At 40.7% G+C, this 13829-nt stretch overlaps 1 protein-coding gene across 1 annotated transcript; it reads right to left on the bottom strand.

The window, feature by feature from the left end:
• Window positions 1–6596: 6596 nt before the first annotated feature.
• Window positions 6597–13054, bottom strand: LOC148872395 (magnesium-chelatase subunit ChlH, chloroplastic-like). The gene is made up of 4 exons (XM_088967590.1): window positions 11477–13054; window positions 11043–11125; window positions 8290–10092; window positions 6597–7600 (listed from the first exon to the last, which is right to left on the bottom strand). The coding sequence occupies exons 1-4, from the start codon at window positions 12885–12887 to the stop codon at window positions 6746–6748; spliced, it is 4152 nt and encodes a 1383-aa protein (XP_088823716.1). The 5' UTR covers window positions 12888–13054; the 3' UTR covers window positions 6597–6745.
• Window positions 13055–13829: the final 775 nt, after the last annotated feature.

Here is a 13829-nt window from a genome sequence, read left to right as displayed (position 1 = left end):
AACTTACGCGGAGGCTATGTTAGATATAGATTCCCAAAAGTGGGTGGAGGCCATGAAAGCTGAGATGGACTCGATGGAGACCAATGGGGTCTGGACTCTAGTAGATCCACCCTCCGGGGTAAAAGCAATTGGTTGCAAATGGATCTACAAGAGGAAAAAGGGCCCCGATGGCAGGATTGAGACCTACAAATCTCATTTAGTGGCGAAAGGGTATACTCAGAAAGAAGGCATCGATTATGAGGAAACCTTTTCGCTCGTGGCCATGCTTAAATCCATTAGGATCCTGCTAGCTGTAGCAGTGTACCATGACTATGCGATTTGGCAGATGGATGTCAAAACCGCGTTCCTGAATGGAGATCTTAGTGAAGATATCTACATGCTGCAGCCGTAAGGCTTCATTGCTGCTGGTCAGGAACACATGGTATGTAAACTCAGTAGATCCATATATGGACTTAAGTAGGCTTCTAGGATTTGGAACATCCGTTTTGATTCTACCGTCAAAACGTTTGACTTTGAGCAGAATCCGGATGAGCCTTGTGTTTACAGGAAGTCCAGTGGGGATACGATCACCTTTTTGGTGTTGTACGTGGACGATATCCTACTCATGGGGAATGATGTAGGAATGTTGACTTCAATCAAGGTATGGATATCACAATAGTTCTCCATGAAAGATCTTGGAGAAGCTTCATATATACTAGGTCTTTGACTCTATAGAGATAGATTGAAGCGGATAATTGGATTATCCCAGGCTGCTTACATTGACAAAATTGTCAAAAGATACAACATGGAGAACTCCAAGAAAGGAAATGTTCCTTTCAGGCATAGAGTCAATCTCTCCAAGAAGATGTCTCCCAAGACTTCTAAGGAGATTGAGGGCATGAGAGACGTTCCCTATGCCTCAGCCGTAGGGAGCATCATGTATGCGATATTGTGCACTTGCCCAGACATTACTCAGGCAGTGAGTGTGGTAAGCAGATTCCAAGCCAACCCAGGGCAGGAGCATTGGATTGTTGTGAAAAACATACTCAAATACCTTTGAAGGACAAAAGAGTTTTGTCTGGTATTTGATGGTAGTTCACTACAAGTTCTAGGGTATACCGATGCCGATTTCTAGTCGGATCCAGATGATAGAAAGTCTACATTTGGGTATATTTTCACAATAGGATCATGTGATGTTTGCTGGAAAAGCAGCAAACAAGGGTCCACTGCAGATTCCACAATCGAGGCCGAGTACATTGTCGCAAGTGAAGCTGCCAAGGAAGCTATGTGGATGAAGAAATTCATACATGAATTGGGAGTGATTCTGTCCAGCACATCACCCATCCCGTTGTTGTTTGACAACAATGGAGCGATCGCCCAGGCTAAAGAGCCTCGGGCTCACTCGAAGTCAAAGCACATCGAGAGGAAGTACCATGTACTGCGGGAGATCGTTGGTAGAGAGGACGCCCTAATTCAGAAGGTAGCATCAGTGGATAATGTGGCAGACCCATTGACTAAGCCACTGACACAGAAGGTGTTTGAGAAACACGTGGAAAGTATGGGACTCTGGCTTGTACCAGATTGAACCTAAGTGCAAGTGGGAGCTGTTAGACAGTTTTGTATGCCCTTAGCTTCAATCCAATTTGATGTACTTTTGACATTTAGTGTAAATAAATAAAGTGGATGTTTGATTCATGTTGTTTGGTATAATTCTGTGTAAGACCCTAAAACTGGACACTTATAGAGACTCGTGTTAGTTTTAAATGTTCACAGCCATTGGATAAGTGTAGGGAGATTTATCCTGCCAAGGCTGATACTAGTGTGCCACCAAGTGTTGGGATGGCTTGTCTCGGCTACCAGGGTAAGACCCAAGGCACATGCAGTATGGGATTACTTGAATCCTTGAACCGGACCAGATTTTCAGTATTGCCCTGGACCTTGGAGACAGATGGGCAAAATTGGAAAGTTACACCTGACCCTAGACTCGGTTATGACACTTCACTAGGTGTCGGATCGGGTTGTCTTTGATATGTAAATCAGTGAGATCCTTAGTGGGGGTCAAAACCTGGGCATGTTGGGGCACTCTGAGAATTCATCTGAGTGAGTGATCATAGTGACAGGATCAACCCCTTTGTCGAACAATGGTAATGATCGAGAATGCACTCTCTCTGATGGAAACCAAACTGGCGGCAGTTGATTTCAATCGTTGGAATTTTGTTTTGCAAAATATATATATATGTATATGTACGGTTTCAAAAAGTTTGCAAATGGTTTTAATTCCCGAGATCCATGTGAGTAGAGAGTGCGGCACTGTTCCTTGCAGCCGAGGGAGAGGTCCTCTCTTGTCAGGCAGTGCTTGATCATTAAGGGCTGAGAGGTTAAGTGTATGACCATTTTGGATAATACCTGATGGGCTAATCTTGCACCTGCCCGTAGTCCCTGGGTTTTTATAAGATGGTTTGGCCTAGGGACCACTTAATGTAAGTATTGGGCCCATAGGGTCCATGTGATGGTTTCAAGGGTTCATTGAGCTTTTCAGTGAATTTGGCTGGGCCTTGTAATAAAGGATGGGCCAAACCCATGTGGTTGGTGTGTAGAATAATGCTTAGGTCCCACGCCAATCAAAGAAGCCCAACTGGGCAGTAGATTGGAAACTAGTTAAACACTAAACACTTAATGGGCCGAAAGCCCATTACGAGCTAGGTTGATATGATCACTCATCTATGGGGCGAATCTGAGATTAATGTTAGTAAAAGGATTGGGCCTTTAACCTTATCCACTCTGGGAGACCAAATTCAAATCATATTTGAATTTGGTAACCTCCTGATAAGATCAGGAGTAAACTAACTTAATCTGCAAATAGGATTAAGATAATCCCCTATCCAAATACTGATTTGGATTGGGATAACTCCTAATTAGGAGGTTTTCTTAATCAAGAAGAAAGGAGTAGAAACCCTAAGAGAAATACATCAGATTTCGAACCAAGGTTTTTGGAGTAAGCAAAAAAGCATCCTACGAATTGAGATTAGATCTCATACAGACTCCAGAGAGAAGAGAAGCAATTCAGTCATCTTCGTCCCAGGAGCTCTCCTCCAGCTGCCGCCATTTCCTCTTGCAAGATTTGATCTTTACAGCAATAGGAAGTCAAGAAATCAGTTCTTGACATCAGTCTTGCAAGAAAGACTGAAAAAGATTCGGTGTTTAGAGTTTCCAGAGGGTTCTTGCGAAGGATCCAGTGTGTAGGACGCACCCTGCTGGTTCTAGTAGAATATTTGAATATTGTATTCTAAATTTAGGGAATATGATTCCCAGTTGGGAGCTTGAGATGCCAATTGTGTAGCTAGGGATGCAATTTCAGCATCCTTTTTAGTCAATCTTCGTTGCATATCTTAGATTTGTTCTTTTAGGCTTGAAGTGCCTGTTACAAGAATTGACATAGAAACTGGTTCTTGGTCATCTGTAATGATTACACTTTCCTGAAACTGAGAAGATACTTCTTCCATAGACTTCAAGTCTTGAATTAATGATTCAGGATCTTCATACATCGGGTTGATTTTTTGAACTATAGACATCTCATCAGTGGATTCTAACCAACTACTTGAACTTACACTTGAGGTATCCTCCCAACTTAGTAATAATCGAGCTTTCGCTCTTGTGATGGGTCCTCTATAGTGTCGAAGTTCTTTGGTGGGCATGGTGTATGCCCTCGGCTTGAAAAAGATCTCTGCTTGCTTTGCATACATATATCCTGATATGAATGCCCATTTCTTTGCTTCCATATCTGATTTTGATTTTTGTGATTGTTTTGTTGCAAAACCAACAAGTGAGATAGAGGCTTCAGCTTGAGATTTCTTAGTCTCCGAAGATCTTTCAGACCTACGAATGATATTGGAAGATTCTCTTGATACCTCATTTGTAAGAGGATGACCCGAGTTTAATAACTCGAGGTTTCAATTGGAAGTAGGAGCATTTTCATTCTTTTCCTTTGAAAACTCGATAGAGGTTTTGGAAGTAGAGTTTTCTTCAAAGATGGTCACCATCATGACCGGTGCTTCTAGAGGAATTGGCAAATTCACGGGAATGGCTCCGATCATTATTTGAGTTGGGGCAATCACTGTAGCCCTTGGTTTGGTAGCCTTTACTGGAGAGACCACCTTTGATTTTGTGATCTTCAAGGTTGATGAGGCAACCTTCTTGGTTACCTTTGCCTTTGGAGGCTTAAAGCTTGTCTTTTTGGCAAAGTCGAGCATAGCCTGTAGTAGGCTATTTCTTGTATAAGAGGTCTTAGTGACCTTTCTCTTTTTTTCCTTCTTAATCTTCTTCTCGGTCTTAGGAACCAAGGCCATGGTGGTAGCAGCAAGGGGATTCACATCCACAGTGAATGTTGCTTTGTAGGAAGCCTTCTTTGAGCCCCCCACCCACCCCCCATTTTCTCTTTTTCTATAGCCATCAGTTCAAGGTAGTGAACAATTACTTTTGGTGCCGTGAGTTCTTCCTATATAGGCACAATACAAATATAAGGATATTGTATGAACCATCACCATTTTTTTTAGTTTTATCTTATTTTCATTTCAACTTCTTTCATCAAAGATGAAAAGGAAAATGGGTTCCACTGGGCGTGCCAAAATTATGTTAGTGGAAAAAAATTTTTTAGTGTAATTTCTCACATAACATAATTCACCCAATTAGACTAATAACTGGGTTTTTTTGTTATTTAGGTAATCCCCATTCGGGAAATCACGTAAATAGTCCCTTAATCACATCTCTGCTAGGGGCAGAGAAAACCTTTCTATTCTGATTCAAAAGTACTAATGAATAGAGACTAAACTAAGTATGAATTTTCTACAAAATTTTCCTTTGTAAATTCTGGTATATATTCCCTCTTTATTTGATAGAAAACCAGCATATAAAGAAACAAACATTGTATGCATAACAAGTAAATAGGTATCATAAAAAGCATGTTTCATCAATAAGGCTACAAATGGCCTTTAAATTATGGTTGTGTGCATTATCATGCTATGAGGAACCATAATCAGCCAAGTTTCATGAGCAAGGTTGTAGATGGTTTTTCCCCCTCACACATAGGTTAGTAGGTTGTAAGGAACTATAATCAGCCAAGTTTCATAAACGAGGTTGTAGATGATTGTCTCCTTACATGTATTTCAATATGAAACAAGGAAGAAAAAAAAATAAAGGGAAGAAATAAAGGAGTGAGAGGAATTGATAGAATATGGGCTTCTATCTCATGTGAGAAGCACAAGGAGTATCATATCGAAGAAGTGTAGGAAGAACACAAGATTCGCTACCTTCTTCTTCCTTTTTATTTTATGCTCTCCACACCAATCTTCTTCTCTTTTATCTACCCAGTTGTTTCTTAATGCTAGAAATCCTGCAAATCATTTAGTAATAACCAACAAAAAAAGGCATTAGCCCTTTATCCTTGTAAGAGAAGCGTTTATATAGAGGAGGGAGGTGGTTAAGTAACTCCCAACTCCTCTTTTCTTAGGGTGCCAAGTGTCACTCAAAATGGGTTAAGGAGGGAAAAGAAAGCTTTTCCTTCCTAAGGTGACAAGTGTCCCCCCGCTTCAAATGGTTAGAGGAGGGAAAATAACTCCTTCCTAGGGTGACATGTCCCCCCCCCTGTGACTTCAAGTGGTTAGAGGAGGAAAAACAAATCCTTCTTCTTGGGGTGACATGGGGTGACATGTGTCCCCCCACTTAAAGTGGTTAAAGGAAGGAAAATAACTCTCTCCCCTAAGGTGAGATGTGTCCTCCCACTTCAAGTGGTTAGAGGGAAAATAGTCCTCTTGTTAGAATAGAATAGGACAAGTGGCATCCCCTCATAAATAAGTGGGACACTTCACAAGAAATTAATTAAAATGGATTTATTCTTTTAGGGCCTGCTGTTCCACTAAATGGGCTCTAATGCAGGCCCATAAATGCTTATTGCATTATAAATAAGCCCAAATATCTTGGGGCCTGTTGTTGATTAAACTAGAATGCAGGCCCCTTTCTTTATTAAAATGTTTCAGTCCACCAATAGGATTGATTGGACTTATAAGAAAGCCCTTTTCTCTTCTTTATTATTATTTTTTTTAAGCTGTGACTGTGACTGGGAGTATCTTAATAACATACTCCCAGTCTAGCAAATTTAAGGACTTAACATGTTGAAATCAGGATTAAGTAAATTTCTCTCTCCTTATTCCATGATGGTGAAATCCTAATGTGTCTTGAAACAGTTTATGCAAGTAATTTTGCTTTTCTGGTACAGTTTTTTGCTTTTTCCTTTCTTTCCTTTTTATTCCCCTTTTGGTTGGTGGGGAACTGTGATTTCAGCATTATAACTACTACACAATGTAATGTTTTCTCAGGATGATCCCAACTGTTGATTCGGAAGACTTCATTTGGATGATAAGGAACAATGTGCAGGTACAAGAACTAGAAGAGAACATAAAATCACTGGATTATTGGACTGCAGGGAAGGAATGGCCATGACCAACCTAACCGGGTAAGCAATCTGTATTGTGATAATTGTGGTTGATGATTGATCATGTGGTGGTTTTAATTGACCGTGTTAAAAGTTAGAATCGGAATTAATGAAGATGGCTATGGAATGGTGACAGTGGCAGTGCTGAAGGTGATGAGTACAACCCAAATACAACCCATTTCCAAGATATACATACAGAGAAAAAAGTCAAAAAATGAACTGTTACGTTCAAACAAACAAATTTATATTTTTTATTACATGCTCCTGAGATTATAATATTCACCGATCGATCCCTTCAATCTTGTCTTCAACTTCTGAATACAACTGCCTCAACCTCTCAATGTTTTGCTCGGATGTCTCCCAATACCCACGTCCATTTGCCTCTAGGAAAGTCTGCACCAGCTTCCTGAATGAGTTTGGGTTGGTGTTCATTAGCCTGTTAAGCATCTCTTCATCTTGGATGAATGTTGAATTTGCTTCGTCATACACCCAGTTGTCAACTTGGCCTGAGGTGGCACTCCAACCAACTGTAGTAGTAAGTCGCTTCTCAATCTCACGTACTCCCTCATACCCACTGGCCATCATACCTTCATACCATTTCGGATTGAGTAATTTGGTGCGTGCATCAAGCCTTACAGTGTCTGCCAAAGTTCGGACTTGGGCATTGGCCGTTGTTGTGTCAGCAATGTATGCACTTGGCTTCTTACCATCCTTTCTGAGGCTTTGGACAAGATTGGTGGGGTCTGAATCAAAGTAGTGGCTCACATCAGTGAGTGATATTTCAGATGAGTCAAGGTTTTGGAATGTGGCATCAGCAGTGCTAAGTGCCATCTCAAAGACCTTGCGCTTCTCAGTCATCCCTGCACCAGGGGCATCACAGTCAAAAGCAAATGACTTGCGGCTCAAATACATGTCCTGAAGCTGTTTTTCATCATTCCATGATGAGTTTTCAACAGCCAGATTAATGTTTGAGGAATAGGACCCTGAGGCATTGGAGAAGACACGAGTTGCAGCCTCACGTAGACCAATTCCAAGGGCCTCTGCCTGCTGTGTGGCATGCTTCTTGACATAGTTTTGGTCTTCTGGTTCATCTAGTTCTGCAACCATCTTCACTGCACTGTCTAGGAGGTTCATCTATGGGAAAAATAAAATAAAATTATAAACAAGAGTCAACAGAAACAAACAAACTGAAATTATGTTTAAGATAACCTCAACTGAAGTGGTTTTATGAGATCTCCTCAATTGACTGTGCTAATGGTTTTCAAATAATGAGATAACAATTTGATGAGTGCTGGAAGCGGGATCTATTGTCTTTTCTTCTTTGTTTTTTGACTCCCTTACCCCAACCTAGGTCAGGTATTGGCTCCCCGCATTATGGTCAATCAAATTTTGATCAGATAGGATATATTATTGCTAACGAAAACCAATTACTAGTCATGTATTTATCAAAGTAAGTGTAGTCAGAAAGAGATAGAAGAACATATAAGTTAGACTTTGTGCTCTGAATATTAGCTACCAATGGTGTATGGTATGACCATCATGGAAGAGGAGATGGGACAAAGGCTATATGGCATGTCTCTCATGCTAAAAAGTAGAACAGATTGGATGATTTCACATTTATATTCTTCCAGACTTTCTAAAAGAACCCTATATGTGTAATGCTTTTCAACATCCACTTGGTCAGTGCTTGTCTAAAGAGACCTCAAACCCCATATATGGTATCAGCATCAAAACTCTATTACCAGAGTACCATTGTATTCAAGTAATACCAAATGAATGGGAGAAATGTAAAACTAATACATAATAAATATTGATAAATATACCTGATTGATGAAGAGATCCCTGAACACCCCTGAGCAATTGACAACCACATCAATCCTAGGCCGTCCAAGCTCTTCAAGACTGACTGGCTCCACCCTATTTACACGGCCCAAGGTATCTGCAACTGGTCTTACCCCAACCATCCAGAATACTTGAGCTAATGACTCCCCATAGGTCTTGATATTATCAGTACCCCATAGAACCAATGCAACGGTCTCAAGATACTGTCCTCCATTATCAGACTTCTGCCTCTCAAGCAACCTATCCACTACCATCTTTGCACTCTGCATTGCTGCTACCGTTGGTATAGATTGTGGATCAAGTGCATGAATGTTCTTACCTGTTGGCAAAACCTTTGGGTTCCTGATTGGATCTCCACCTGGTCCTGGTTCTACATAACTACCTTCCAGAGCTTGCTTTAAACTCCCTAGTTCATTATCAGCCACAAATAACTTCAAGCACTCCCCTAGGAACTCAAACAAGGTCCTAAGCTTCTCTCTGTCAGCCCTGTAGAACTTTGTATTTGTCAAGTATTGCGCCCAAGGCTCATTCAAACCAAACCCAAGGATTGAGCTCAATTTGTTAGCCACATCAACTACTTGGCCCTTTTTATTTGTGGTCCTTTCCACAAAGGCTGATATTGCTCCACGTGATGCTTCTGTTATCTGATGCAATAGCTCCACATCCTTTAGTATACCCTTGTCACTTCCTCTATATACATCTTCTATATCCCTTCCTACTGTCTCAGCTAATATTGCTGGGAGTGAGGATATCCCATCTTCTGGGCGATCTAGAGCAGCAATATTGACTAGTGTGGCAACTGCTTCCATGGCTGATGGTGGCTCACCAATGACATGAAGACCACATGGCAGTAAGCGGGATTCAATCTCCATGATCTTGGAGTAAACCTTCCCAACCACAAGGTCTCGCTCTTTGGCTGAGAGTTCCTCCCCTTCTTCAGGAAGCTTTACATCCTTGTCGAGGTTGCATTGCTTTGCAGTACTGATGATGGAACTCACAATCTGTGGCCCACGACCAGTATGTTTAAGTGACTGGTAGGAAGATATCAGCTCACTGAGCTGCTTGAGGCCCTTGTAGAGCCCAGCATTCTCTGCAGGAGGTGTCAAATAGCTAATGGTATTGGCATAACTGCGACGCTTGGCAATTGTTGCTTCAGATGGGTTGTTAGCAGCATAGTAGTATACATTGGGAATGTTCCCAATGAGACTGTCAGGGTAACATACATCACTCATCCCAACTTGTTTTCCAGGCATGAACTCAAGTGAACCATGAGTGCCAAAGTGGAGGACAGCATCAGCCTTGAAGATCTTCTCAACAAAGGAGTAATATGCAGCAAACCCATGGTGTGGGCTGGCTGATTTGGAGAACAGGAGCCGCATTGGATCACCTTCATATCCAAATGTAGGCTGCACTCCAATGAAAACATTTCCATACTGTTTTCCATATACCAAAAGATTCTTACCATCAGAATTTAAATTGCCCGGTGGCTTGCCCCAGCTCTCTTCCAGTGCAGTGACATAGGGAGTGAGACTTTGGTATTCCCGGACACCCATCTTGTATGCAATATTGAGGTTTGGGCTGCTGAACTTTGCCTCCTTGTCATGAATGATATCTTCAATCAGGGCTTCAGCTGTCTCAGGCAGACCTTCAACATTATATCCATCCCTTTGGAGTTCTTTTAGGACAGAATAAATGGAGGCAAAGACATTCAGATAGGCAGCTGTTCCAACATTGCCTTTGTCAGGTGGGAAGCTAAAGACAGTGATTGCAAGTCTCTTCTCCACCTACGGTCATACACCAGCATAGTCTTAGACATGCATATCTTGTATTGACTTTATATCATATTTCTTTATACTACTTAATCATAGGAAAAACTTCTTGAGGATCAGCTATTAAGGACCAAAAAAACCCTTGAAGGGTAGTTTTATATCCTAAGCGCTAGAAATCAAAGTATTCCAAACCAGATAAGAACGCATTGTGCTTGAAATGTAAATCAAAGTCACATCAACAGAATACATTATCACTTATTACATCCTGAAACCAGATGTTGCAATAAAGTATAATTGTCCTATAATAGTATTTTGATAGCATTATGAACAACTCCATATTCAAGCAATTGCTTTGAAAAAGCATACTTTTGATGATTTACAAAAGCCAGTATTGTTCATTGCTGCTAATAAACATAGCTTACTTCTCAAGTTTTTACTCTACTTTCCATTAGTATCAATAAGCTGTATATTTTCAATAAGGTATCCCCTTTGAAATGAATGTAATAGCAATGAAATATCTAGCAACCATGAGGAATGAACTGATTCCATTTTAGTTTTTCATGGCAACAAATAAGCAAACCAAAATATAGTCGTAACCATATCCTCAAGGAGAAAAGTGGATACAAGTCCATTTCTTCAATCCCAAAATGACCTCATGTTGAAATTTTACCATCCCTAAAATGAACCCATTTCTGATAATAAGGTTGTAACTTTAATAGAATTATGTTATCAAGGTAGTTTGGGAGAGAGATAGCAGCAGTAGCATTCACACTTAACTTGTGATACCACCCACCCTGTAGCTTTGACAGATGGTTGGTGAAGCTGTTTTTTTTTTTTTTTTTGTGTAATTGGAATCTCTTATTTAGATTATAAAGATCCCTTTTGTGGCTTAATATTACCAACACATGAAAATTTAAAGAAGGTAACCACAAAGTGACTCTTGCTAGCAACCTTGAACAAATTACCTTTGATTTCCTTTTGAGTTCAGCCCAATTGATTGCCCTGGTGCAGAGCTGCTCCACCCTCTTATGAAGAGCATGCGATTTCCCTGAAAAACATAGTGCATCAAAAGTGCCAATAAATTGTTAAAAGACTGAAAAAGCACAAAAGGAGTAAGATGGATCATATTGATGAGTAGATAAAAAATTAACAATAAGGGAGCAAAAGAAAAACAGGGAAAATAAGAATACAAAATCAGATCACTATGGGAGCACATCTAGAAGTAAAGAAAAAAAAAAACAAACCACACCACTGTAAACAGTTCATAAATAGCATTGAAATATTGAAAGATGTAAATAACAATAATAGAAGAAAATGCAAATAATAATGACAGAAAAATGAGAAAGAAAATACAGAGCAAAGAAACTTAAGAAAAATAATTAAAAGACAAATCATATACCAGTTCTAGGATCACGACCAGAGAAAACAATGGGTTCCATCCCGCCATCCAGCTCAGGGAGAGCAACCTGCAAAGCCACCTGAATTGGATGCAACCCAAGAGTACTATTTAACCACTCTTCTGTTGTCTGAAAAACTAATGGCAGTGCGACAATATATGGCACATCAAGCTTCCTCAATGCCTCAACAGCTCTGGGATGATCCTGCCTTGCAGGTCCTCCAACGAGTGCAAATCCTGTAAGTGACACCACAGAGTGTACAAAAGGTTTTTTGGTGACTGGATCAATCAAGAACTTCTCCACTGGCCCTGAGAAATCAAGCCCACAAGCAAATATGGGTATCACCTTGGCTCCCCTTGCTTCTAACTCCATGATTACAGCCACGTAATGACTCTCATCACCAGTAACAATGTGGCTTCTCTGTAAAATCAACCCAACAACAGGAGCATTCGGATCCTTCATCTTCTCATTAGCATCCTTTCTGGTCCCATACCAATTCAAGTACTCCTTCACATCATCATACATGCAAGGAGCCAGAGGGTGCCACATCCCACTGTCCAAGAACACAACCGGATCAGCATACTCAACCTTAGTCCCTTTCAGCGCCGGAACGTAAGATCCAGAAATCATTTTGATGAAATTTTGTAAATTATCCGGCGACCCTCCTAGCCAGAATTGCAAACTAAGTATATACAGCCGAGCATCTTGAGCCTTATCGCTGGGTAAGTACTTGAGAACCTTGGGCAAAGTCCTCACGAGCTTCAACATATTATCTGCAAAACCTGCGGACGATTTCTTCTTCTTAAAGAGCTGAAAGAAGGGACTCTTCGATTGCCCGAGCTGTGACATACTGAATGAGCCCAACTTGTTCAGTCTCATTACTTCGGGCATTGAAGGGAACACCAGAACTGCATCCAGTCTTTCTCTCTCCGTCTCAACAGCGGCCTTAATCTTCCTCGCAAGCTCCTCGACGAATATAAGAGAACCAATGAAGATGTTAGCATCCTCAATATCTTTACAGAATGTCTGGTAAGTGGATTTGTCTCGAAGCTCTTCGACCAAGTAGCCAACAACTTCAAACGAAGCGTACTTGCCGCTGCTGTTAAGGGACCTCACAGCAGCCGAAAGGGAAGACTGATATTGAGCTTCGAGTACTACATAGACGATTTTAACTCTGGGCAGGTCAGGATTTTGGTCGGGGAGGATTCGACGGACCTCGGGTGTGGTCTGGGTGAACAAACCATTGCCAATTGCAGCACATTTGACTCTCATACCAGCTCTACTGCTGCTACAACCTTGATTGAGCTTCTTGGGTAGGAAGGAATGAAGCAAAAAATGCTTTTGAGAAAGAGAGGAGAGGTGTTCTACCTTGGAGGCGGGTGATGTGAATGGTGAAGACACCAGGGACGCCATTGTTGAGGCTGGTGCCTCAGATACACTGCTCTGTCTCTTGAACAAACACAGGGACAGAGAGCTTGGGCACCAGAACAGAGATCGTAAAAGAAAAAAGAAACAGAAAAAAAAATATTTTCGATAATCTTTGGTTTGATTATCCTCTTCTACAGTTCTTTTCTTCTCGACTTGTGAATGTATGTATAATGCACAAATGTGCGGCTAGAAGTGAAGGCTGGAATTTGAAGCAGCAGTTTTTTTGGGTGGTGGGGTAGGGACGGACACGTGGAGAGGAGGTGGGTTGAAAAGGACTGGATATTTCTTAAACTTACTGGATATTTCTTAAACTTGCAATTTAATGGATTTTGTTAAGTGGAAACTGTGTTTTATCCATCTTTTGGGAAGCTCCGTGGGTTCCTATTTTCCAAATTTAGTAAGGCTAATGAGAGCAGGAAGAGAGGATGGATGGAGCTGAGAGATGGAAATAAAATCTTCTATTTTCACCTTTTCTTCCAAATGGGGTCATGTATGCAGCCTTTGTGCCAACTGCAAGTGAGCCTCACACACATGTATCCTAAGTGATTCTCTCTCTCTCATAAACTATCCCAGAAAGAAGAAACTTGCAATTGACCATTAAAGAATAGATGGGTAATGTCTGCACTAAGTTCAGGACACAGGACTTTAAATGTGCCAGGATCTCCTTAAATGGGTAATGTCTTATATTTTCACCGCTTGTCCTATGTTTTAAGAATCAGGCCCCACCATGGGATGAGCCTAAAATGTATACGCATAAGAAGTTTTTTTTTTTTTTATCAATAATAGATTCATTAAATTCATTGAAACAACAAAATAATAATTACAATAAGAAAGACAAACACTCTTATCTTCCAAATATAAATTAAGTCATGAAGAAAAAAAGAAAAAAGGAAAAGAAGGAACAGTTAAATTACAACTTGGCCCAAA

Source organism: Nelumbo lutea, chromosome 2 (assembly GCF_056320005.1).
Source record: "Nelumbo lutea isolate HS-2025 chromosome 2, American lotus-T2T, whole genome shotgun sequence".
Lineage (NCBI taxonomy): Eukaryota > Viridiplantae > Streptophyta > Magnoliopsida > Proteales > Nelumbonaceae > Nelumbo > Nelumbo lutea.
The sequence above is the reverse complement of the archived record's forward strand: the minus strand, read 5'-3'. Positions and strand labels throughout refer to the sequence as shown.

Bases quoted from the DNA above. Each gene is read 5' to 3' on its own strand.
- LOC148872395 (XM_088967590.1), bottom strand. From the start codon at position 12,887: ATGGCGTCCCTGGTGTCTTCACCATTCACATCACCCGCCTCCAAGGTA. The intron at 10,093-11,042 runs GTAATTTGTTCA...GTATGACCGTAG, and splicing joins AACTCAAAAGGAAATCAAAG to GTGGAGAAGAGACTTGCAAT. The intron at 7,601-8,289 runs GTATATTTATCA...TTTTTCCCATAG, and splicing joins GGGATCTCTTCATCAATCAG to ATGAACCTCCTAGACAGTGC.